Source organism: Oxyura jamaicensis, chromosome 10, assembly GCF_011077185.1.
Source record: "Oxyura jamaicensis isolate SHBP4307 breed ruddy duck chromosome 10, BPBGC_Ojam_1.0, whole genome shotgun sequence".
Lineage (NCBI taxonomy): Eukaryota > Metazoa > Chordata > Aves > Anseriformes > Anatidae > Oxyura > Oxyura jamaicensis.
The window spans coordinates 11358729-11382887 of NC_048902.1; the positions used below are offsets into that span (position 1 = coordinate 11358729).

Genomic DNA, 24159 nt, shown 5'->3' on the forward strand with positions numbered 1-24159 from the left:
AAAAAAAAAAAAAAAAAAAAAAAAAAAAAAAAAAAAAACTTAGCTTTTATACACTTAGCTTGGACGCCATTCGGTCTAAGCAAAAAGCCAACTAGCTTCACCTCGTAATTAGACAATTAACGCCCCCTAAGCGTGCGGGCACAGCCAAGGTGCCGGGGAGGTGCCAGGCCGAGCCCCCGGCCCGCCCCGAGGCCCGGCGGTGCCGCCGCCAGCCCCTCACACGGCGGCCGCCTCCCGGCCGGCCCCGGCCATTTTCCTGCAGCCGTCCCCGGGCTCCGGCCGGGCCTCCCCCGGCCCCGTCCCCGCCTCTCCCGGCCCGGCCGCGGCCGCCCAAGGTCACGGCGGCGGGGCGGAGAGCTGCCGGTACCCGCCGGGCCGGGCCCGGGCCCCCCGACCGACCGCAGCACGGCCCCGCTCCCCCCGCAGCCCCTCGGGGGCCGCCTCCCAGCCGGGCTCCGAACGCCGGGGCCGGGCCCGGGGCTTCCCGTCCAAGGGCGCCCGCCCCCCTCCCGACGCGGCCGGGGCAGGGCGTGAGGCGAGCCCGAGGCAGGCCTCGCTCCACCGGCAGCCGGTGCGGCCGCCCCCACTCACCGCCGCGGGGTCTCGCTGCCTCAGCCTGCCGGCCCGGGGCAGGCCCATGTCCGAGCGGGGCTGCCGCGGAGACCTCGCTAGGCTGCCATGGCTGCTGGGGCGGAACTCGGCGGCCTTCCTCGCTCGGCTCCCTCCCCGCCGGGCCTCCGCTCCCCCGCGGGGGCGGGGACTCTCGGCGCTCCTATCGGGGCCGCGGGGCCGGGCTCGGTGCGGAGGAAGCTGCGGGAGAGCCGGGCCCGCCGGCCGCACCGCCTTGCCCAGGCTCGGCCCGTGGCTGCGAGCCGGGAACAGAGCGGGACCGAGGCCGCCCTGCCCCGCCGCCGGCCCCTTGGGGGCTCCGCACCCCCCTGGCCTCGCTTCGCCTTACCCAGGGCAAGGAACCAAGCTTGGGGTCTCTCAGATTTTGTGGGGCATCCAGCGTCTGTGGGGGGTGTAAAACCGGCCCTCCTGCTGCTGTGTGGGGAGGCGAGATGCCTTGCCTTACAAAAATAACTTTTTTTTTTCTTCTTTCCCCTAGAGAAAAATGCATCGACTGGGGATGTTGTAAGTTCAGATCTCATTTTTTCTGTTGTTGGTAGTGTTTGTGCAGCTTGTGGTGTTACTACAAGCATACCCCAGGGGTGGCAGGCACATGTGGACGTGCTGGTATAGTCACGCTGGGATTTAAAACGCTGGGAGAGGGTGGTGCTGAGCTGTTTCCAAGCAGTCAGTGAGGCAATAGTGTCACTGGGATGTTGCACAAACAGATGTTCTGTCCTGCCACAGTCTTTCCCCTGATTCAAGGTGGGGGAATGCAATACTTTGATCTACAGCACCATTTTGCCAATGGAATTGTGAACCGGAACTGTTTTGCTTGGCCATTTTTTAGTTCACCTTGTAGACTGGAGAAACTGGTCCTTAACCAGCATTTTGCACTATGAAGTTTCGTGCTTCAGTATGCCTTTTAACACCAGATGCTTGAAGCGCACTCAAGTTCAGGTCAGTTGACTCTTGCAGAGGCTGACAATATAATTGTGTGAAGTGTGTGTCTGTATGTCACCTACAACAAACAGGCTTGTAAGTACTGTAAATGTGATTTTAAGCATCCACGATAACTAAATATTAGGCTCAGATACTATGGTGACATCTGTGCACCCGCTCAGCACTGCTGCCACACCCAGGGCAGCGCTACCCACCCAGGCTGTTTCTCTCCGTCAGCAGCGGAGGTGGTTAGAGCGACTGGAGGTGAGCTGTACTCTTTCCTGCAACGTGCTTGAGTAGAACAGGGCCAGGTGAGGGTTGAGTTTGTCTCGGAGATTCTGTACTTCTACATATGGCAAAGGAAGAAAGTCCTAACACCATTTCATGCTGCAGGATCCTCTGTAGAATGAAGCCTGCGAAAAACAGATCTTCTTCTCCAAGAAAATCAGGTGGCTGTGACACAGGGAGGTCGCGAAGGTGCAAAGAATGGGAAAGATGCCTGTTGAGTGTCACACTAGCTGCTGTCCAAAACGGACTCCCAGTCCGTTTTGTCCAAAGGGAGCTTTTACTGCTTCTCTTACACAGAGAAATAGTTAGAAAATCCTTTGGTCTTACTTGCATGTAACCATAGGTATCACCTGTATATAGCCAACCATATTTAGAAAGGGGAGGACCTGCCTGTACAATTAGTTTTACCATATTCAAAAACTTGTTAAAACATGCTAATGTGTTGATTGTCTTATAACATGCTGTGGTGTTGCCTTAGGTTAAAACACTTTTTCCTATCTTCATACGTTACTGTATAGAAGTATTGAATAAATGACAAAAAAGAATTTAAACATTAGAAATCTGTGCTTTTTAATAAGAGGTATTAAGAGCATTTACTTAACAAAAGCTAAAAATTACTACCTTATACGGCTGGGTAAAATAAAGTGGAAGAAACAACGTACTTTACAGCTGTGAACCGTGTTTTGACTTGCCCATATGAGATGTTTCTCTCTTAAGGACAGCTTTGGTGAATTCTGTCAAATGAAAAATTAGAACTATTTTAAAGACTGAAGTTGTGATCACACTAATGAAAACTCATATACAGCACTTATGGAACCCTGACTAAATGAAGACTGGATTCTTCACCTCTGTAAAAGATTGTCAGTAGTACATCACACTTCTTGTAGTACTGCAAACATCACAGAGAATTCCCACTCCTTGGTGCAGGCCTGTAAGGACATTGTAACGTTTTCTGCGCAATCTACTGCAACTGTGTAAATGACAACCAATGATATGGCAAGATAAATGACTCCTGAGACACAAAGCACTTATCAGCCCTGGAAAAGAAATGTGATGAAGGCTGGATTTCAGGTTTCTGCGCCGATGACAAATGGGACTGCCCGCCAAAGTGTCTCGGCTTGTTCTCTAGTGCCCCCTTTTGGCTGCCAGTCCTAGGAAAATAACTAAACTGCCCTGGACTTGTCAACAGGTCCTTGAGTGAGGTGACAACATCTAAAAAAGGATTAACTGGGTTTCCAGAAAGCACGTGGAGAATTCGTGCCTGCAGCCTAACTCAAAAAGTGCTGCAAAAACCAGGCAGAGCCTGGCCAACTGTGGCAGTGCGAGCCCTGACAATGCGTTGACCAGGTGGGTGGCTGCCTCCCCACCTAGTTTTTTTTTTTTTTTTTTTTTTTTTTCTCTCTCTAGTATCTGCTTTGGTTAACGCCTTGAGGATCCAGGGCTGTGGTACCTGCGAGGTGATGCTTGTTCTTCGGAAGCTGATTTGTGCTTTCTCCAAAGCTGTGTTAGATAGCTCAAGGGCAGAAAATAATGGGTCTGATGCAGAAAATATGCATCTGATGAAGAAGGTATAGTTATCTCCAAAAATAAGGAGAGTTTTATGACCAATATGCTTTGACTGAATAATATAGATTATGGATATAGATGATGGGACCTCCGCTTTACCATGGCCCCCAACTTATGCACTGTAATAGTTTTGGTGGGAACCTGAGTGTGAGCACTTTCCAACCAGGTTGCAACAAACCAGCCTAGGAGAAGCGTTTCAGGGCCCAAGACACCATCTCCACAGCGAGCCTAAGGCTCAAGGCCAGAGCAGCCTGACAGACCAGAGAGGCAGCACGATCATTCCGGAGCCGCCACACGCCCGAAGCCCTTCCTCCCCGACCCCCACACCCTCCTGAAGCCCCCCTTCACCCCAAGGAGGGGCCGCGAGGCGGTACAGCCCCTCACGCCCCCTTCACGCCCGTGCCCGCGGCGGGCCGGGAACATGGCGGCCCCGTCCCGCTGCCCGCTTCTCCCCGCCTTTCCCGGCGCCGCCGCGCATGCGCGGCAGGCGGCACCGAGGCCGTATCCCTCCGCCGCTTCCCCCCTACCCCCCCCGCTCCGGCCGGGGCGGCGGTACCGGTGTAAAACCCCCTGCCCGCCGCAGGGTAAGTGCCGCGCGCCCCTCCCGCCGCTGCCCGCTCGGTCGCCTCGCGGTGAGGCGCGGGCCGGCGGCGGCGGCGGCTGGGAAAGGCGGAGGGGGGGCGCAGCGCGGCGAGCCGCAGCGCCCCTCCCCGCCCCTCAGCCGCCGTGTCCCTCCGCCGGGCAGCAGCGGGGACTTTTGTGTGGGGCTTTTGGGCGCCGATGAGCGGCGGCCTCCGGCGGCCCCGGTTGTTGCGGCGGCGGGCGGGCCGGCGGCACGGTAAGGCTCCCGGGCCCCGCGGCCCGTTTCTCCCCCACACCCTTCTCCCGGGCCGGCTCAAGCTTTTCCAGGTCAGTCAGCGCCTTTGTATAGGGCCCCGTTACCGGATGTGGAAGTCGATCTCTTCGCTGGTAAAAAATAATTCCACTTCCCCCGGAACCCGGCGCCGCGGCTCCCTCCGCAGCGCCCAGCCCAGCCAGGATTTCCTGTCGGGGAGAGCGGGCGGGCCGGCCGGCCTTCCGGGGACCCCGCCGCGAGGGGGGCGCGGGCGGCGGCCCGGCCCCGGGACCGGGCCTCGGCCTCGGCCTCGGCGGGCCGCGGCCTGGTGCGGGGCAGGGGCCGCCGTGGGGCCGGGACCGCCGTGGGGCCTCCCGCCCTGTGGCTGTCCGGGGGGCTCGGGTCTGCCCCGTGGGGCCGGGCCTCGCGTGGGGCCGGGGCCCGGCCTGGCGGGGGGCCCCGCGGCCGCTGAGCTGTGTGGGAGGGCTCGGAGCTGGAGGGGCCCCGGGGGGAGCTGCTCCGCCAGCAGCAGCTCTGCGCCTCGGAAAGGTGGCGGGGGGTGAACGAGGGGCAAGGCTCGCTGCTGCGGGCCCGGGGCTGGCCTCTCTCCCCGGTAATCCTAGTGCTTTCTGTTGGCGAGACTCTGTCCGATAGGACGCTGCAGAAAGGTGCCATAGGAAGGCTTCCTCATTCACAGCTTTTAACTTAAAGCGGTTGTGGGGCGGTCTCCAGCCTGTTTGCTAAGGTGGTTTTTATTTAACGGCGAATGCCGCATGCTAAACGTGCTGGTAGTTACGAGTGCAGCTATTGGAGGCCTTTAGCGTAGTGGTTTTTTGAACTGTTGGTGAGTTTTGAAGTACTGTTAAGATTAAAAGCTGTTTGGATGAGGTGCCTGTAGGGGTACAGACGTCTGCTCTGAGTAAGGTTAGGAACATACGTGGCAGAACCTAATGATCACTGTACACTAGGTATCGACTCTCCCTCCTGACTGACATTCTTTCCTAAAAGCAGTTTATTTACAAGCTCTTTTTTTTTTTTTTTTTTTTCCTGCATATTTGCAGGAAATTGTCACGGAAGACTCCTCACAATAAAAATGTTGTTTTAATCAAAGAGACTTGTGATTTTTTGTTTCAAAGTATTTTTCTTCCAGTTTGGATGAATGAGGCAGATTCTGAGGTTGTGTTATGGTTCAAAGGCAGCATCACAACCCCTTACGTTCTGCATGTCAGTCATACCTGCTGTAACTTAACCTCTTTGTTATCTAGTGCCAAATCTATCTGTGAAAGCTTTGCAGTTCGTTGGCAGTGCCAACCCAAATCTTGGTGCCAGTGGTTCACCCTTGTTGCATAATAATATTTTTAAATGCTGCAGATGTTGTGTTTTGCCAATAGGGGCCAAATCTTTGCTCTTCCTTTTCAGAGCGGGACTTCTTTTGGAACATTTGCATTGTTTAATGGAATTACGTTGATGATTGGGTACTAGTTTAGTTTGAAGTATGAACTGAATTGGAATATGGACCTGCATAAATACAGCCTGCATAAATACGTTCACCACAAAGTTATCCGGCTACGTGTTTGCTCTTCTGATCTGTTCTCTTAAATATTTTTCATCTGATGCTGACGTGGTCCAACGTGAAGGGGATGTTTCTGTTTAAACAAGTGAGGGAGAATTTAATAAGCACAGCACAATCTAGAGGAAAGCTGAAAGCACTGAAATTAAAACAGTTTGCTATTAATGCATACTTTCTTGGAATTAGGTGATCTTTAAGGTCTCTTCCAACCCAAAGCATTCTTTGATTCTACAATTAGGTTTAGTATGGGCCTTTCAGTTCCTTTAAAAGTTAGAAAACTAGTTGAAATGAAAGGTTGGGTTAGAAGAGTTGTTCTAAGTTCACTCGGGTTGTTGATGGAAAAAATAGAGAAGAAAACAAGTTGGACCTGTTAGTTCAATTCTCATAGTGATAAAAACTGAATGCTTGATTAAATATTTAAATAGTGACTGCTAACTTTAAACTTTGTATTCTAAAAATATTTATGTGGTGTGGGTAGGTGCGTACAATTAACTAGAAATTGCTGTTCTCAGTTTTGAGAGGTACTGTGCAACGTGGAAATGAGCAGGGTAAAAACGTTTCTGAAGATCAGGTCTGGGGAAGGAGGTTGAATTTTTTGAAATAAGAAAAGGAAAAAGGCGTATTGAAAAGGGCTTTCTTTTTCTGGATGTAAATGAGATGATGGGTTTCAAGCTATCTTCCATGTATAAACCTGCTGTGTGCCACTTCAGTAGGGGGAGCCTCTTACCATTTCCTAGATCTTCGCTTATCCCGGGGTTTGTAGAAGTGATTACAGATCCTCATTGTAGATGCGGTGTATATCGATTCACTTGACTCTCTGGTAAATTGCACTGCTGCACTCATGCTGTTCTGGTGTAAGCACATCTCTCTGAGGAGCATGCCTTGCTGGAAGTGCACCGACAGCTGGGATATCTCCACGTTAGCAGGTGTTCTGCAACAGCTATTTGTTTTGTGCCTGTTGATTTTGACCGACTGATGCTCAGTGCCACAGTGGCAGAAGGGGAGCAAAGGCCAGATCCCTCACCCATTGGACAGGACGCTGGTCCAAAAGATGCTGCAGTGTTTTAAGCCAACCTTAATAATCTTCCTTCAGACTGCAGGCTCCACTGCTCTGTTATCTGTAGGCTGTGGTGTGGACTCCAGGCTTCCCAAGCTGCATGCTTTTCAGCTCCTTTCCCTCCCCACACAGTCCAATTCGTGTGCACTTCTGCAGTTCCTCCTAAGCCCAGGTCAGGTGCTGTTGTGTACCGCTCTGAAATGACGTTCAGAGCTTTAGAGAATGTATCAAGCCTACCTCTAAGTTAAGTTCTAAGATACTGAAGAGCCACATGGTTTCCTTTTGAACCAAAGTGAAATTGCAATAGTAGTTTGATGTACATTTAATAACCAGTTAATTGTGGCATCTGGCTAATGGCAATCAGCGGAATGTGTTGCAGTAATGCAGTGTGGAAGTTCATTAGGTGGTGAACGCTGAGAAGCCCAAACCCAGCAGAGGCTCTTCCCTATGTGCCCCGTGGTAGGCAAACCCCTCAGTTCACAAGTGCGTGGGAGTTGTTACGAGCCTGAAAACATACTCGGATTGCCATAAGAATAAATCCAGTAGGCTCAAGACTAATTCAGAGCCTCTGATGCTTCTGGTGCCTGAAAGATCGCTTTTACAAAGCGTTGCCCAGGCTGGATGCAGATGCCCGATACAGAAGAGCTCCCTCCGACACTGTGCAGTGGAGTTATTTTGTACCGCTGCAGGGAGCAGCAGTGGTGCTTACCTCAGGGTGCTGCTTTGAAGTGGAAATGTCATTTTGATTTAAAATATATTTTATTGTGCTATACATAGAACTTCGACAGTAATGCTGTGCTGTTGTGGTGCCACAAAGTGGTCTCAAGGGGGCAGCCGCAGGATCCTTCTGGCAGAAGGAAATTGGGATACTGCAGAGCCTTGGCATGTCCCGGTGCTAGCGCTGAAAGAGCTTGGGGGAAGGTGTGTGGGGTTTATTGCTTAACGGGTTGCTGACCTTATGGGACGGGTCCTTGGAGTGGTCTGCCAAGTAGAGGTCAGCTTGGGGTTGATTAGTCGCGAGCAATGTCGTGAATGCTGGTATTGGTTGGTTAAAAGTGGCTGAACGTGCCCGAGTAGTTTGTCAGAAAGGCATCGCTTACTGCTGCAGCGTGCTTTTGCTGTACAGTGTGATTTTAATTTTTGAGTCCATCTGTGCAGCTCTGCTAGTTCTGTCATTTTCTTCCGCTAGATGGCCCAGGCACGCTTTCAAGCTCCCTATGAGATCTGAAACTTTTACTTCATTTCTGAAATAAATGTTGTCATCATAACTGAAGTTAAAGTTCTACATCACACACATATGTAAACTGATGTGATGTTTTGTGCTGGTTTAAAACACAAACACTTTATGTCAACCGAAGAGAGTGTTAGTTGATGTAAAAAATACATGGTAGTGGAGGTAATATGTATGATCTTCCATGTCCCTCTTTTTCCTTTCCTTAGTTAGAACGTTTTGTTTCTTTTGCAGGCCAGCATAATTGACTTTTTTTTTTTTCCTGCTTGCTTTTGCTGGATGGAGCTTTGATAACAGCTTTGCAGTTAATTTTACCAGTATAGATGGGGCAGTGGGTTCTCAATAGGTGTAGCTGTTAAGTGTACGAACAGTAATTTAATTCACCGATGTCCAGGAGACATCAAGCATAAGCTGATAAGGCTGAAGGCACCTTGAGGTTGTTCTATGTTTCCTAATGGAGACTTTCCTAGTTCCTCTCTTCTACTGAGGTTTAAAAACAAAATAAATACAAGGAAAATGAATTGTATTTCCGAATTAGTTCCTAACTTCAATATTTTGGAATATATTACAGCTTGTCTCTTGCTTCTGAGGTTCTTGATGTGGTATTAGACCATCAGAAAAGTCTGTGTGCTTTTTTCCCTTCCTAAATTGCAATCCTTCCTACCCCTGCAAAAAAAAAAAAAAAAGTGCCGAATAGAGGGAGGACTTTGCTCCTTCACTGCTGCACTTGACAAATATCCTCTCTGCCCTACTGTTTTGTATCATTACCCTTAGTGTCTCCCTTTAACGGGGACAAGAGGTTCTTCTCTTATTCCTGTTTCTCTCTTGCTTTTTCTCTTCGTGGCAGAGAGCCAGCTGCTGTCGCTTCTTCTGCACCTGACCGCGTGCTCCTTCTTTCCTTCCTTTTCCCATTGTCTGTATTTAGCCTGGCCTTGCCACCTTCCTGCTCCTCTCTCCTTTCCTGGCTGGCTAAGTCAAAATGTGCTTGCATACCAGAAGGATGGACATAAATGGAATATTATCTCGGCGGAGGGGGAATTGGTGCCAGCAGTCAGTTGTGCTCCCCTTTGTGGCTCTCGTGATACATGCTGGAGTTCTGCGTTTGCTGTGTTTTGTCCCCTTCCTGCTTTCCCGTTCCTTCCAAAATCAATAACTTTCAGCTCATCTAGCAACACACCATGCACAGTTTGCCAGTTGACCCAGGCGCAGAGAACTTTCTAAATAAGGTGGTTTTGTGACAGAAGTATAGGCTTAAGAAAAGAGATTAAAAATGATTCTACTGGGATTCCTTTCTGAACTCATACACTGACACGCTGCTTAGGAAATGGGCTGCATGGCCTTGTGACTGCTTTTATTAGTCGTCCGGGCTTAACTCTTAGTTTTGACTGGAAAGCAACTTGATGAAAGTAATGCTGTTCTTGACATCCTGGTAGTGGGAAGCGTAGATACAGGACTGAACATCTAATACCATAGTTTGGTTAGTAGCATGAGTTACGGATTAGTTCTAAATTTTATTACCAAGCACATTTAAGAGCAAGTATGAAATAGGGTGGATTTAAATCTTTGATGCAATAGGAGTGTAGATAGGTGGCTTTTCTCTATGTATAATTTTACGTTCTCTGTATTACACAGAACTTCTACCTGTGTGTTATTTAAAAAAAAAAAAAAAAAAAAAAGGAGATTACCCAAAGATGACGTGAAGGCTTTCCAGCCAGGATCTCAAGTCTACAAATTTAGCACTTTGCACATTTTTTAGTAGCTGTAGACAGCTGATGGAGGTAGTAACATTTCAGGGAGATATTTTAGCCTGAGTGCCTCATGCAGATAGCACAAAAGTATGTGCCTGTTATTTTGTACTCTATCTAGGCATACAGAAATAATTTTAGGGTGAACAAAATGAATGGTAGTTGTGGACAAGATGCCAGAAAGGTGCTGTATTCTTATCCATCTAAATGCATTTGCATAGTCAAATTTCTTAAATGTATATTGACACTTTGGATAAGTGAAGGTAGTGTCTTTGGACATGTGACATGGTGTCTCTGACTTAGTACCTTTTGAAAGCTGGACAAAGCTACAGGAGGCTGCAGTATCAGGTGAGAGCTTCTGAACCATATTTTCTTTTAAGAAATATGCAGCTGGTCCAGCTTAACTTTACTTCGATGTAACTTTGCTGCTATGGCTACAGCACTGTGATACAGAAACCTTCATCCCAGTGTCAGTTCTGTTTGACTGAGAAAAGTAATTCTAAAATCAGCCTGCTTCTTACAGACAAGCAAGCTTGTTGTCATGGCTAAAATAGGAACTTTTAATTTTGAACTTTAAAGTTTTTGAACTTTCAGAGTAGTTCAGAAATAGTCATTAAAAACATTACAGTCATATTTGTGTGCTAAAAACAGTATTAATGTTATGTATATTTATTTATGTTCCTTTATGTCCTTCACTAGATGTCACTAGTAGATTTGGGAAAGAAACTTCTAGAAGCTGCACGAGCAGGACAAGATGATGAAGTTCGCATTTTGATGGCAAATGGAGCACCTTTTACCACAGATTGGGTAATGAAAACTTAGGCAGTGTTCAATAAACTCTGTTACTACCCTCACCTGAAAAAGAAAACAGGATTATTACAAATCAGCATTTATATTGCTGGCCTTGGGAGTTTCTTTTTGAAATCATGTGGTCACATCATCTGATGTCTAATTCAAAATTAAACTTTGTTGTTTCTTCATATGGTCTGATCTTCTACTAAATTTTGTAACAGCCTGTGAGAAAGTTCCTTCTGTTGGCTGTTAAAATGAACTTTGGAGTGGTTAATGAGGGAAGTAGCAAACATCCTCCTAGTTACGGTGTTTATACGCTTAGTATAGCAAGAGTTCTGAATTAAGACAGCAGTCCCCACTATCTAATACATACATTTGAGTTTCCTGATATAGGTGCTGTGAGGTGCCTATGCTTTAAGTAGGTTGTGTAGACTAAGTGAGGTATCTAATATTTTAGGGTATTTGCAACCCCCTAAGAACTTTAATCTATGTGGTCACGTATATGTCAAGTTGAGTCTGTTTTGAGCAGATTGGAGTTAGATGACTTTCAGAGGTCCCTTTGAATGTTATGGTATTTTGTCTATCACTAAAAACAATTTGAAACATCACACCTTAAAAGGACAGGAAAAAATCTAAAACAGTGATCTGTTTCTAGTGTGTTGTTATTACTGGAAAAAAAAAATTAAACATTTTCTTCTTTAATACTCTGTGAAAGCCCCAATAGCTTCTTTCATTGTGGCTGCAAGGGAAAATAATTTGAAGTGGTGGCCTAACAGCCGAGTTTGATAGCTCCAGAATAAGAATAAATAGTTCATACTGACATCTGTTAAAAGTCTACTTTTTCTGTTAAATTACAGTTGGGAACGTCTCCACTTCATCTAGCAGCACAGTATGGACACTATTCAACGACAGAAGTGTTACTGCGAGCAGGTGTAAGTCGTGATGCCAGAACAAAAGTGGACAGAACTCCATTACATATGGCAGCGTCAGAAGGCCATGCCAGCATAGTAGAAGTCTTACTTAAGGTAAAAACTCCTGAAACAAGGTCTGAGTGAGAGATATTACAAAGGTTTATGATTAAAAGTGTGATTTCCTTCTAGTTGTGAAACTAACATCAAAACATTGTGAGTATTTATACTGTATCTATTGGGAGCTTTGTTTTCCTATTCAGTTGTAATTTATTTTAATATTAACTAAAATCATCATGATTTCAAGTTAATTATTTATTTCTGCTCCAAAAAAAAAAAGACTCCTTTCTAACTTGGTATCATGTAAGTAACAGCTTTTAGAACCAAGAAAGGTTATGTTTTGGGGAGTCTTCAGTCCTTTGAGGTAAAAAACCTGTGGTACTTAGATTGAAGACCTTACATTTATAGCTTTATTGGAAGATAACAGGACACTACTGCTAGAGAGAGGCAATTTTGGGCTTTGTTTCATGAGTGGTGTTATTTAATTCGTATACTTCTAATGACATAGTTTACGCAATGTTCTTTTTTGTAGCACAGTGCAGATGTCAATGCAAAGGACATGCTCAAAATGACTGCACTTCACTGGGCGACTGAACATAACCACCAAGAAGTTGTAGAGCTCTTAATAAAGTATGGAGCGGATGTTCATGCTCAGAGTAAATTTTGCAAAACTGCATTGGACATTGCAATAGACAATGGAAATGAAGACCTTGCTGAAATACTACAGGTAACTTTAAATTCATTATGGTAAGGGAATTCATAGCAAACTACTTGTTTACATGTGTGATCAGCTAAGCTTTCAATATAGCTGTAGAATTTAACATATTGCCAATATTAACATATTTAACAACATGCTTCTTGTCTTTAGATTTCAGCCAAAAATGTTTCTCATGTCCTTAGCAGAGCACAGGATGTAATACTGTATGTGTTTATTGCATGGATATAACTAGGGAGATCTTCCCTGTTTGTGTGTAATATTCAATCATTCTAGTTCTTGGAAGGTAAATAATCCTTTGTATCTACAGTTGGAATGATATTACTTCCTTTGTCTCCTAGATTGCAATGCAGAACCAAATCAATACGAATCCAGAGAGTCCGGATACTGTGACAATACATGCAGCAACACCGCAGTTCATCATTGGACCTGGAGGGGTGGTGAACCTAACAGGTCTGGTATCTTCAGCAAATACATCAGATGGAACGGGTATTTAGTTGCCTATAGGATAACTAGAATTTTACATTTAGTGAAAAGGCTTGAGGAAAAAATAATGGTAAGATTAGAGTACTTCCGTATTCCTCTTCAGTGTTTCTTACGTGTTGTAAATACCTAAATATGTAATTTATCTTTATGAAGACAGTTCTTTTATCAGTTGTATTTATTTCACAAACGTGCTTTCAGAATAGCACTTTAGTTTAGCAGAAAGTTGCTGAGAACAGTGTGTATTAGAAACTTCGGTAAAAATGTAAAATGGATTTAATTAGCTTTTAAAATAAATATCATCTAACTTTTTTTCCTCCTTCTAGATGAGACAGGAGTGTCTGCTGTGCAGTTTGGAAATTCATCAACGTCAGTGTTAGCCACGTTAGCAGCTTTAGCGGAAGCATCAGCACCACTGTCTAATTCTTCAGAAACACCAGGTTAGAAAGCCATGTTACTAGCAACTTAACTTCCTTTAATAAACTAAAACAAAGTACATAACTGGGGATTTTTTGAGATATAGTTCATGCAGAAGTGAGAGGACTCTTTTCCAATGTTAACAAAAACTTTAATTTCTTTCACTCAACAGAGTGGTAGATACATGTGTACAACTATTGCTTAATAAGACTTCTGACCACATCTGGTCAGAAATTTGTCCGCCTAATGCTACTAAGCATTCATGCTTGCTGAAAGCAAACATAATTCAGGAGATTGAATTCACATCTTTGTCTACGTGAGGTTGCATTTGGTTTGAGACTGCTTCCCTTGGATGCTTCTTTCTCCTAAGTTACGGGAAATGGCCCCCAATGAGATACTTTGTGAGGCCAAAATCTTTGGTGCTTAATTCTCACAGAATTCAGCTCTGCAGTAGACATCATTCGTAAGGACACAGCTTTCACTGGAGGGGGAAGGACTCCCAGACTTACTGGCATGACAGCTGCATCCCAACATATATCTGAGTTGTCACCTCTAAGTATTCTGAAGTCCTGCAGAATTTCTGCTTAGTCCAGCTCTTCTAATTCTTAGAGCAGTGCCTAAGTGCAGCCATACTTTTGTATGACATTTATATATTGCAAGTGAAGTGGATGATTCAAAACCAAAATGTGATACCTTTCATTACAGAAAAAGCTGATGATGTTTTCAATCAATTCATGTATTTCAATGAAACTCAGATCTAATTGTAGGAGAGGGAAACTTGAGAGAAGGGATTGTGTAGGATTACACAGTATTAGATGTGTACCCAGAACTTGGTACTAGACTTTGGTAGCTGAGTGTTCTCATGTTTCATGGGCCTGCCCTTGCAGTGGCCTAGTGTAACCGATGTTACATGTTAGCAAACCACTGAAGATGAAACATTGTTAGAGTGTAGGCAGGAGATGACATGCAGGAAAAAATACACTTCAAACTTTAATGCAGTAGCTTCTCACCTTGAGTAATGCAACGTCCCTCATACCTAACCCCCCTCCTGTGTATTTCAGTTCTTCTACTTTGATTTTTATGTAGATGTATGGGCAGTCTTGCAGCATCTTACTGTCAGTAAATGGTTTCCTGGAATCTTACCCCTTTAACAGCTTAAAGCATAAAAGATACAAAAGCAGCTTTTCATTACTGTGCATCAACAGTTAGTGTGTTCAAGTGAAAAAAAGAAACCCAACATACACACACGCAAAAAAAAAAAAAAAAACCAACCTCAAAGCCCATGAACCCTCTCTGTGCTCGTCTTGTCAAAAAACAAAACAAAACAAAAACAAAAACCAAAAAACAGTCCAGTTATACTCCCTAAAATTGTAGAGGTGAAAATACTGGTTTTGGCTTTTATTTAGCCTCCTGCATTTAAGGTTGTATAAGCTTGGATAGAGCAATTAGATTCTGCCTTTTATGTTGTTTCTTTCTAGATTTTTTTCTCTCCCTTCCAGGTGAACTTTACTCTGATCTCTTCCCTCTAGTTCCTCATGGCTTACAGTTAAAAACACTCAAATTTTGTAAAATCAAAGAAAAAAATATGCTTCTCATTGTAGCTGAGTAGAATCATGCTTGTTTTAGTTTTTACTCACGTGAAGTGCATGTGAGGAGATGAATGTTAAGTGCTAATATGATTCATAATGTGTGTATGGAGCTCTGAGTGGAGAAAATTTAGAGAAGTGCCTGGCTTAAGGTGTGTATTTGGAATGCAGTGTTTGGTGTGCTGTAGTGGAACGAGGCGTATCTCATCTTGTGTGCAGGAGTTCTCCCCTGTGCATGCTGCAGAAGAAAATAATACACATTAATTTAGAAATTCTTGAATATATCAGTGCTTCTGTTTTAAATTACTTAAACTTTCCTTTATTGTATGAAACTATGTGACAATTAGGGTTTATAGAGATATAAATAAAAAGGAGAGCAATGAAAGAATAAGGACTTTATTCATGTTAAAGAAAAATACTCCCATAAATACGTTTTCAGACAAAATCTCAAAGGTTTTTATTCCAAGGTCTCATGCGGAAGTCCTAATGTTTCCTTCGAGAACTGAAAGCCCAGCACTGAGTTTGAAACTGAAAGATCAGAGCTGTTTGCCACAGCAGCTAGTATTGGCAGTTGCAACTTGGAATTCTTTGTTACAGTAGTCTCTTCAGCGTCCTTACTTGGAAGCCAAATCAAGTTCAATACAACACCACTTATTCATGTATGACTTACTGTTTTGGTTTATGGAACACTCTCTGAATACTTAAGCAATGCTATAGGACAGTAATCTCTGAACATAAAGATCTTCAGAGGGCAATGACTTCAGTCATTTGAACTACAGAGTGACTGTGTGTATGTTGTATTTTAATTAATTTAAAAGATGAAAGCTTCAGGGTTTTATCTACCTTCTCTCATCTCAAGCATCACAACACAGCCTGTAGGGGTTTAATTCCATCTCTGTAGATAGGAAGCCGTCTAATGCCTATTATTTAAATCAAAGGCTTTGCTTTTACCTCACAAATTGAAAATAAAATACAGAGTTAATGTGCTTGAGATTCTTTGATTATGCTCCTAGTGATCTTGCTCTTTGTCTCAGGTTTGTGTTGTTTTAAAAAATAAGGGTGGTAGTGTAAGGGCTTAGTTACGGTGTATAATGCAAGCTGTGGTATGTGCTGTTGTTCTGAATGCTGAATTCTGTGTACATTGCAAAAAAGTTTGTATTCTTAAAACAACTCTCAATGCCATGCTAACACTGGGCCCAACTAGTTTTTTTAAGTTTTTAAGTCTATTAAGAAACATACTAAATAAAATAGATTATACTGAGCAAGGTAAAACAGAACAGAACTGCATTTATATTTCAAAATGTTAATGCTTTACATGGACCTGGTGAAAGTTTTACATTAATGACATAATGTGTAGTAATGCATTAATTTGGGGGAGGATCCCCTTTGAAACGACATGGAAGAAATTCTTCCTTGGCTTTAGCAAAATTCATTTGAAATCATAAAGCTTAACTTAAAAATTGACCTAGCTCCTTTGCTAATCTTTTGATAGTTGTGGCGACAGAAGAAGTTGTGACTGCAGAATCTGTGGATGGTGCTATTCAGCAAGTTGTCAGTTCTGGAGGTCAGCAAGTTATTACTATAGTTACGGATGGCATTCAGCTTGGTAATCTGCATTCAATTCCAACCAGTGGAATAGGGCAGCCAATCATCGTGACCATGCCAGATGGACAGCAAGGTAGGTGGAAACTTGCACAGTTTGAGCTTGAGAATCCATTTTACTTATAAGTTGTTAGATGCAAATAGCTTGGAATTTTTTGTGTGATAATTAATTTGAATGCACTTTTGAATTCTTTCACTGCAAAAGGCTCAGACGCATGAGCTGTGGCAGTTCAGTGAGTTGCCATGTGCCAGCTGAGCTTCTGCATTAGGAGAAAAAACAAAAGAATTACTAAACTGTATGGGTAAGAAATGGGATATACAGGGGCAAAGTGGTAACTGCTTGCTTTGCTCTCAGTAAGTTTGGGGTTTTGGAAGGGCAGTCTCAGAATCAGTGAAGCCAGGATGACAAAAATTGTCCCTCTTGGGCGGTAAGTACTTTGTGGAAGCTGTTAGTGTAACAAGTGCTGTTTTGTGGCAAGTGTGTGTTCTGGATGGTTTCTTTCCAAGATGCTCTGCCAGTGAGTGCTATTTAGGCAAAAGTGATTTCTCTTTTTTTTTTTTTTTTTTTTTTTCCCACGAGGATTCCAAGTGTGAAGCTTGAAGAGTTGTACGTTGGAGACACGATTTGGTCCACCATCTGTATGAACAAGTACAGCTAGTTGTCAGAAAGCATTCTTCAGCAGCATATAAATAGCTAAAGCTTTCAGTGTATTTTCTCTACGCTGGCTTTCTAAGTCACTTTTTGTAGAGTTGGCTATATAATGCACTTTTATAGAGTTGCATTTTTTAGGGGAAACACTTGCATTTTACTGCTGTTAATAAAACTATCTGTCTGAGTTTTATATTGTGCAAATAATGTTTGAAGTAAAGTGTATTTATACGTACAAATATGTTTTCAGTATTAACAGTTCCAGCAACAGATATTGCTGAAGAAACTGTGATAAGTGAAGAACCGCCAGTCAAGAGACAGTGCATTGAGATTGTTGAAAATCGTGTGGAGTCTGCAGAAATAGAAGTAAGGAGTCTCTTAGGTGATGTGTATTAACCAGAGTGTTCAGCACTGAGTATGTGGTTGTGCTTTTTGGTGTTGTTTTAAAGCTAAGTTTCTGTGGAACAGAAGAATGAAGAGTGCGATACAATAACTTGTTCAGTCTCCCCTGTTACTGAAATTTATCAGTTACAAGGTTGTTGTAAAAAGAATATAGGCGTATCCTCTGGTCCTGCATATGAAAATGACATTCGTTGAAGTTTTTGGTAGCCTAACATTTTTTTCCTCTAAGATCACTAGCTAGCTTTTAAAGCTAGATACTGATAACATATTATCACGTAACTTGATGTGATAGCAGTGAATGAAAATACTGTCCCCTCATCTGTGTTTTATGACCATATGCTTGTCCTGATTGTGAGATCACATTCTTAGCAACATTTCCTTTCCATTCATGATAACTAGATAACTGTTAGTACCAGTATGAAACAGTAAGATTCTGGGTTTGTAAATTTATCTTTTTTTTTCCTTTTTAATTCTGGAGCAGTTTCTGTTACAAATCTTTGCATCATAATGTTTTTTGAAATAACAACACAGATGACCTATCAACATTAAGAGGGCTTTTCATATATGACAAATAGATTAGCCATTCAGTTTAAAACTGTAGCTTTTTTAAAAAATATATTACAACGATAGGTCATCCATCTAATCCCCTTTTCTGTTAATTCTAATTGTGCTGACTAATTTTGTCCAAAAGTTTATGAAAATTGCTGTCAGGCTTGACTAGGCTGTGAGTTCTCATTTTGTCAATTCCATGCTACTTCATTTGTCAAAGGTTGTATTCTCTGACTTCTGTTCACATTATTGAATAACAATTTGTGCACAATTGAATACTATTTATTGTACAGTGTGTGCTATGCCTTGTCCATGTCTAGTAACAATAATTACCACCTTTCATCATTGACTTTCTCTGTCCTTAAGTTGTCATATCAAATACTTTTGGCCTTCGCAGCTTTGTGGTCATTACAGATTATCATGACAGTTAAAATTTTCTTGCTGCATTTTTTTAAAATTGTATGACTGTTACAATAAAAACTTTTTTTTTGTTCACGCTTTTAAATATCTGCCTGAATTATTGCTACAGGAAACTACCTTTCCTTAAATAATAACTGTTAGGTAAAGGGGAAAAAAAAATCCAGATTGGTTAAGGAATAAATTGACCTGTTCCTAGTTACAGATGGTATAATAACGCAAATAATTCTTCAAGAGGACTGCCAACTTCAATTAGATATTTTAAATACTTTTATAGAATTTTAAAAGTAGTTGGTGAAAATGAAGGACTCTATTTGTTTCCTTTAAGTGCTAGTTTTGATGACTGACCTCATCCCTGATTATACAACTGGAAATGCACATGCAGACCTCTGCCCCTTTGTAGAGGCTGGTTGACTTCCAGAGCCTTGGTGTGGTACTCCCTGTCTTTGGTAACTGGGGCATTAAGGAAGTGCACGGGAAGTCAGTCCACTTCCAAGTTTATCATAGTAGAAGTATATATCTGGATATGGAGGGAGGGGGACCCCTCCCCCTTCAAAATAATTTTTTGATGTGGAAAACCTTTATTACTAAAGATTGGTTTCTTTGCCTCATTGGTGATTCATTCCTTTATTTCATTATAAAGACTTGATTCGAGGCAAAGAGTGCTGTCTTCAGATACTTCAAACTCAGTGTACAGTTATTTCTAGCTGGAAAATCTAAGTTGAACTCCTTCCCACTCATGTAAAGTGACAAACCTTCTTGTGAAAGTATTTTGAGGAATTAATATTGTAGTGATGTTTTTTGACTTTCTCATTTGCCTGTTAAATTCCATCATTGCAGCTCATTTTCAAGAGGGATAGCAGTCTTCCCAAGCTGTGTGATGTTTAATTAAACATATGATGGCAGCAAAAAAACACTGTCATGCAGATGGTCTGTTTTTCATTTTCATGCATAATTCATTAACATACAGTGAATTGTATTTTCATTCTTGAATGTTACTTTCTTGTTGCATGTTGGAAAGGTGACATGCTTTAGCAACATCCAGAACAATTAGACTAAAAAAATGATTGTAAATGAATTGTATTAATTAATTCATATTCCTGCTTTTTCCTGCTCAGCTTGGTTATTTTAATTATATTTTTATTATAGGCACCTCTATCTTCAATATGTAGGCTGTTAAAGAAAGCTGTATGTAATAAAGAAAAATCCCTTATAAAACAGAAGATTCCTTAAGAGCACTCAAACTTCTCTAACCTGATTTTTATCTGTATAAGCTTTTGTATGGTAGAAAATGATTTTAGAGAATTAAAACGTTTTCTCTTGTGTTCTGAAGAGTGCCCTAAGAACACTTTCTGGATTTGTTGAAATTAAGACCCCAGTTATAGTCCTCCTTAATCTTAGATGACAAAGTTAAGAAACCAGTTTTCACTGTTCAGTCCACAGTAGGTCTGTAATGTTCCTCCAGAAGCGTTGGTTTCTGTCCACTGTCTAGTTAGCGTATTTGGCACCAGTTCTTCAGCTTATTCTGCTTACATAAAGACTAGGTCTGTATGAAAACTGCGTGTATTAGTGCTCGAACAAATCTACATGCTTTGAGTTGCTAGTCTGCCTGGCAGTTACTGGTTTTATCTTACCATCTCTAACACTGAGCCTCATTTTTTTCTCGTTTTATCCATCCTTTTCTTGATGTGCTTACACCCAATGTGGCTGTACATCTCTATTTCTCCCTTCTGTGGGAAGTGCTCACAAGAGCTGTTCTGAGTTTGAACTCTGCCCATGAGCGCTTGCAGTCTGCATGTGCTCTGCAGTAGTGATAGTGCCTTATTTTCTGTAATGAGCTGCAGAGCCTCTGGCCAATGAGCCACTGCTGGTTCTCACACTTCTGCAGCCCAGTAGACCAGCTCTGCTTCTTGGCAGTAGGACATCTAATTGTGTGACAAATTTGTTAGACAGATAATGCTCAGCTCAGATTATGCCAGAGCTCAGTAGAGGGAAGGCCCACTTCACACGGGTAGCAGGATCCACTGTTTTGACTACTACCTTAAGAATTGTGTGTAGCAATTTTTCCCCAACTTAGTACTCCACAAGGCTGTATTATGTAAGCTTTGTTGGCTCTGCTTAAATTACATTGATAGTTACAGAAATAGCAGTATGTTTTGAGTTGGACTGGTGCTGGAACAACGCTGGTGTATTTCAGGTCCTTTGTGAGATGTAGGCTCCACCATTCATTTTGCCTTAGCATTTGGCACTGGTCAGTCTAGTATATACATAGGTTGGCCATTTATAATGTTACTTAAAAAGCAGAATCCAAATTTTCAGAGATGGAGGCTGAACATCCTTTTCAAATAAGCAATAAGATCAGATGAGCTCTCATTTTATGAGCATATTCTCCAAATGAAGCAAACCCATGAATGCTAGCTTTTTAGCTCTTAAAACCTTGTGTAAAATCAGGTTTAATTTACAGAGTTAGCGCTGTTCTATTTTATAGCTAGTCTTTCTAAACTTGTTAATAACACTGCTCCTTTACCTGTTGTTTTTGATATACAGATGCTGCTGTTAGCAATGATCAGATCACCTATGTCATTGTATTTCAGCACATTCAGCACAGCATGTGACTACTAAATGTGGCTGTGACAAGTACTGAGAACAGTAGCAAGTAGAAGGGAGGCAGAGTATTTTGTATTTTCAGTCTCTGATCATGAAAATACGTGAGTGTATCAAAGAGGTGAAGAATAGGGATGCTGTTCTGGTGGTGGGGGGAGTAACGTTGAACAACTGTTTGAGGTATTAAATGGAAGTGTGATACTGAACTGCTGGGATGGGGATAAGGTGAAAAGGCAACTTACTTTTGCTGGGTCTCAGTTTTTGACGGTTTTGTTTTTCTGGGAAATAGATTGCTTCTCTGACAGCCTCCCTCCTGTGGCTACTTCAACTACAGTGGAAAAAATGTTGTGAAATCAAATACTACCTTACTCATAAAATATTATTTTACTTGATTTCACTTACTTTAATAAAATAGCATTTGGTTGAAGATCAAAACAAAACTATTTTTCCAAGCAAATTGCTTTTTCAATTAGGCTCAGTACAGCATCAAACAAAATTCTAGTATCAACGTCAACTGCAGATAGAAATACATTCTCCTTAGTTCCTGTGGAAGCTTCATAGGAAGTGGCATTTTCCATGTTATTTTGCTTGGAAGCCCTGTAATAGCAATCCCCATATGATATGTATGCAGTCAGTGCATGAGTTAGTCCTCTTGGGTTCAAAAAGCTTACCTCGCTAAATACCTGTTAATTCATAAATCTGCAGTGTCCTTGGGGATGTTGCTATACCTCTGCATTGCATGGTATCAGTCACTTAAATCGCTTCATTTAAGAAACCAAATATGTATATATTCCAGTTAGTGAGTAGCTGTCACTTTCCCGTGCATACTGCTGATAGGTATCAGTTTTTATAACGGACAGTACCGTCTGATTAGAAATACAATGGAAATTGACAGTCCTGTTAGATTGAATTCCATTCTTACTAGAAGTTGATTTAAAAAAAAGTCAGGGAATTGAATCATTGGGAAAATGATATTATGTCACGTTAGTATTTGATCACTATCTGTTTTTGTACTGCACTGTTTTTCTTTGAAGACTTGCTTGTTATCTCTGCTGCTAAAGAAACTTAGTTTTGTTATATTTAGACTTCAAGTCTTACTATGAGAAATTGTATCAAGATTCATGTCTAATTTACTGAGCAGCATTCATATAGCTTTGCCCAAGTAAGAACTGAACAATTTCTACGTGATGCCCTAACACTTAACCTGCATGTAAAGAAAAAGTATTTGCCGTTTTAACTTGCATTTAATACATATTTGACAAAATATTGCTGGTTCTGTTTTTAATAGGAAAGAGAAACTCTTCAGAAGCAGCTGGATGAGGCAAACAGAGAAGCACAAAAATATCGTCAGCAGCTTCTAAAGAAAGAGCAAGAAGCAGAGGCCTATCGGCAGAAGTTAGAGGCAATGAACCGCCTCCAGACTAATAAAGAAGCTGTTTAATAAAAGAGAACATACTGCAAAGCCTGTTACTTTCAAAAACCTGCAGTACAATCTTGAACTGTACACTGTATAGGTACAAACACAGGATTACATGATAGAGAAGATGCTACAAGTTGATAACTGGACTTAAGCCGTGAGCTCTGATGAATTTCTTGTAACATAAAAATTCTGAATTTAGAAATTGTGAAAAGTATTTAAAATGAAATACTGTAAATAGTTGTTTTTTTTACAGTTTCAAAATAAGTTGATAAATCTTTTTGAAGGGATCCAGAAACATGAGAAGCCAATGTTTTTGTGAAATTTTTGATTTTAGTATGAATCTAACTTCTGAAAAACAGGGCAGTTTTAAGGGTGATGTTGATTTAAGCTGACAACTTGAAAATGAATTATGTGACAAAATGAATCAACAGTTATTTCTACATGGTAACAACTTAAACTTCTCTGAATAAGTCATTTCCAGGTGGAAATCTTTGTACAGCTTTAAGTAGTTGTCTCAGATTCTCTGAAAACCATTTTTTGGGTTTTTTGTTTTTTTTTTTTAGGCGGTGAAATTTTTATATTTAATTTCAAATATATCCAAGTAGATTTACATGTATATGAAGCTAATATTTTTTAAACTTTTCAGTTTGTACATATGCTGCATGTTTTTATAATTTCTACACATACATCTAGCATAAGTATTTTTCAGCAAACGTGAGGAAAAATTATGAGAAAAATGTTTAACCTATAGGTCATTTGAAGTAAGCTAGCAGCCAGTTTTATTGTGGATGGTACATTTCTTGAAAGAATGTAATTTGTAATCAAAACAAAACAGAAAATCCTAATTTACATAACAGGCAAAATTTGATAGTGGAGGCATTGAAATTGTGTGTCTTACAGTTTTCACATGCAAACATTTTAAAGTTTGGTAATGAGTAGAAAAGAATGTCTCCACTGGAACACAAAGAGTAATTCTTTTAGAATATTCTATGGATCTGTTTTCCCCAATAGCCTTGAAATTATTTCATTGATGCGTTTTCTAAACAGACTTTTCTGTTTTAATTATGCAATTGGACAAGGAATTTTTTTATGTTGTAGTGATGCTGCTCTTACCTGGCATCATTGTTCTTCACTGTGATACTGTGTTTGTGTGTGTCTGTGCAGTGATATATTATACTTAAGATTTATATAAAACATAACATCTTCAGAGCATTGTAAAATCTTTTAAAGAACCCTTACTACACTGCCTGAGGCAGGTAAGTGAGTGTTATTGTCTCAATTTTATAACTGGTATAAGCGCAACACAAGGAGTGTTAAACAATTGGCCCAAGACCACATGAATCTGTGGTAGACCTGGGAATGGATCTCAGGAGTTCCTGGCTTCTAGTCCTGTGCTTAGACTGAGCTGCCTTAAGATTGTTCAGTGCTGTGTTACATACATTTTGAACTACTGTGCAGATTCCTTTTTGTAAGATAAAACTATTTGTGCTTTGCTTTGTTGTTCCATGTTTCACTGCTTTTATGGAATTGTTTATATAAACTTAAGCAAAAAGTCTAGTTTATCTATACTGTATACAGAAGAATTACCCTTAAAACTGTACTCTGGCCTACTTTTTCTATTTTACAATTAAATATCTTTTCCACATATATATAGTGTAGAATCAATTCCATTTCAATTGTTTGTATCTGCATTGGACGATCAAAACCGATGT

At 41.8% G+C, this 24159-nt stretch overlaps 2 protein-coding genes across 6 annotated transcripts in view; one reads left to right on the forward strand and one right to left on the reverse strand.

Annotated features, from left to right (window-relative positions):
- The window catches only part of USP8 (ubiquitin specific peptidase 8), a 29274-nt gene extending 28520 nt beyond the window's left edge, over positions 1-754 (reverse strand). For all 3 annotated transcript variants that reach the window (XM_035335561.1, XM_035335559.1, XM_035335560.1), the window contains exon 1: positions 592-754. The gene's annotated coding sequence lies outside the window, so the exon portion shown is untranslated. The remainder of the gene's footprint in view (positions 1-591) is intronic.
- A 3188-nt stretch (positions 755-3942) lies between these two features.
- GABPB1 (GA binding protein transcription factor subunit beta 1) lies at positions 3943-24094 on the forward strand. 3 transcript variants are annotated; one of them, XM_035335828.1, is made up of 9 exons: positions 3943-3989; positions 10543-10650; positions 11493-11660; positions 12136-12330; positions 12660-12771; positions 13128-13241; positions 16297-16482; positions 17306-17421; positions 22316-24094. In XM_035335828.1, exons 2-9 carry the CDS (start codon positions 10543-10545, stop codon positions 22466-22468), a joined length of 1152 nt encoding a protein of 383 aa, XP_035191719.1. In that variant the 5' UTR covers positions 3943-3989; the 3' UTR covers positions 22469-24094. The 3 variants fall into 3 exon arrangements, with proteins under 3 accessions (XP_035191719.1, XP_035191718.1, XP_035191720.1); XM_035335827.1 differs by lacking the exon at positions 3943-3989 and adding an exon at positions 4109-4243; XM_035335829.1 differs by lacking the exon at positions 3943-3989 and having other exon boundaries at positions 17306-17428; positions 22397-22452.
- Positions 24095-24159: the final 65 nt, after the last annotated feature.

Bases quoted from the DNA above. Each gene is read 5' to 3' on its own strand.
- GABPB1 (XM_035335828.1), top strand. From the start codon at position 10,543: ATGTCACTAGTAGATTTGGGAAAGAAACTTCTAGAAGCTGCACGAGCA. The intron at 11,661-12,135 runs GTAAAAACTCCT...TCTTTTTTGTAG, and splicing joins TAGTAGAAGTCTTACTTAAG to CACAGTGCAGATGTCAATGC. The intron at 12,772-13,127 runs GTCTGGTATCTT...TCCTCCTTCTAG, and splicing joins AGGGGTGGTGAACCTAACAG to ATGAGACAGGAGTGTCTGCT.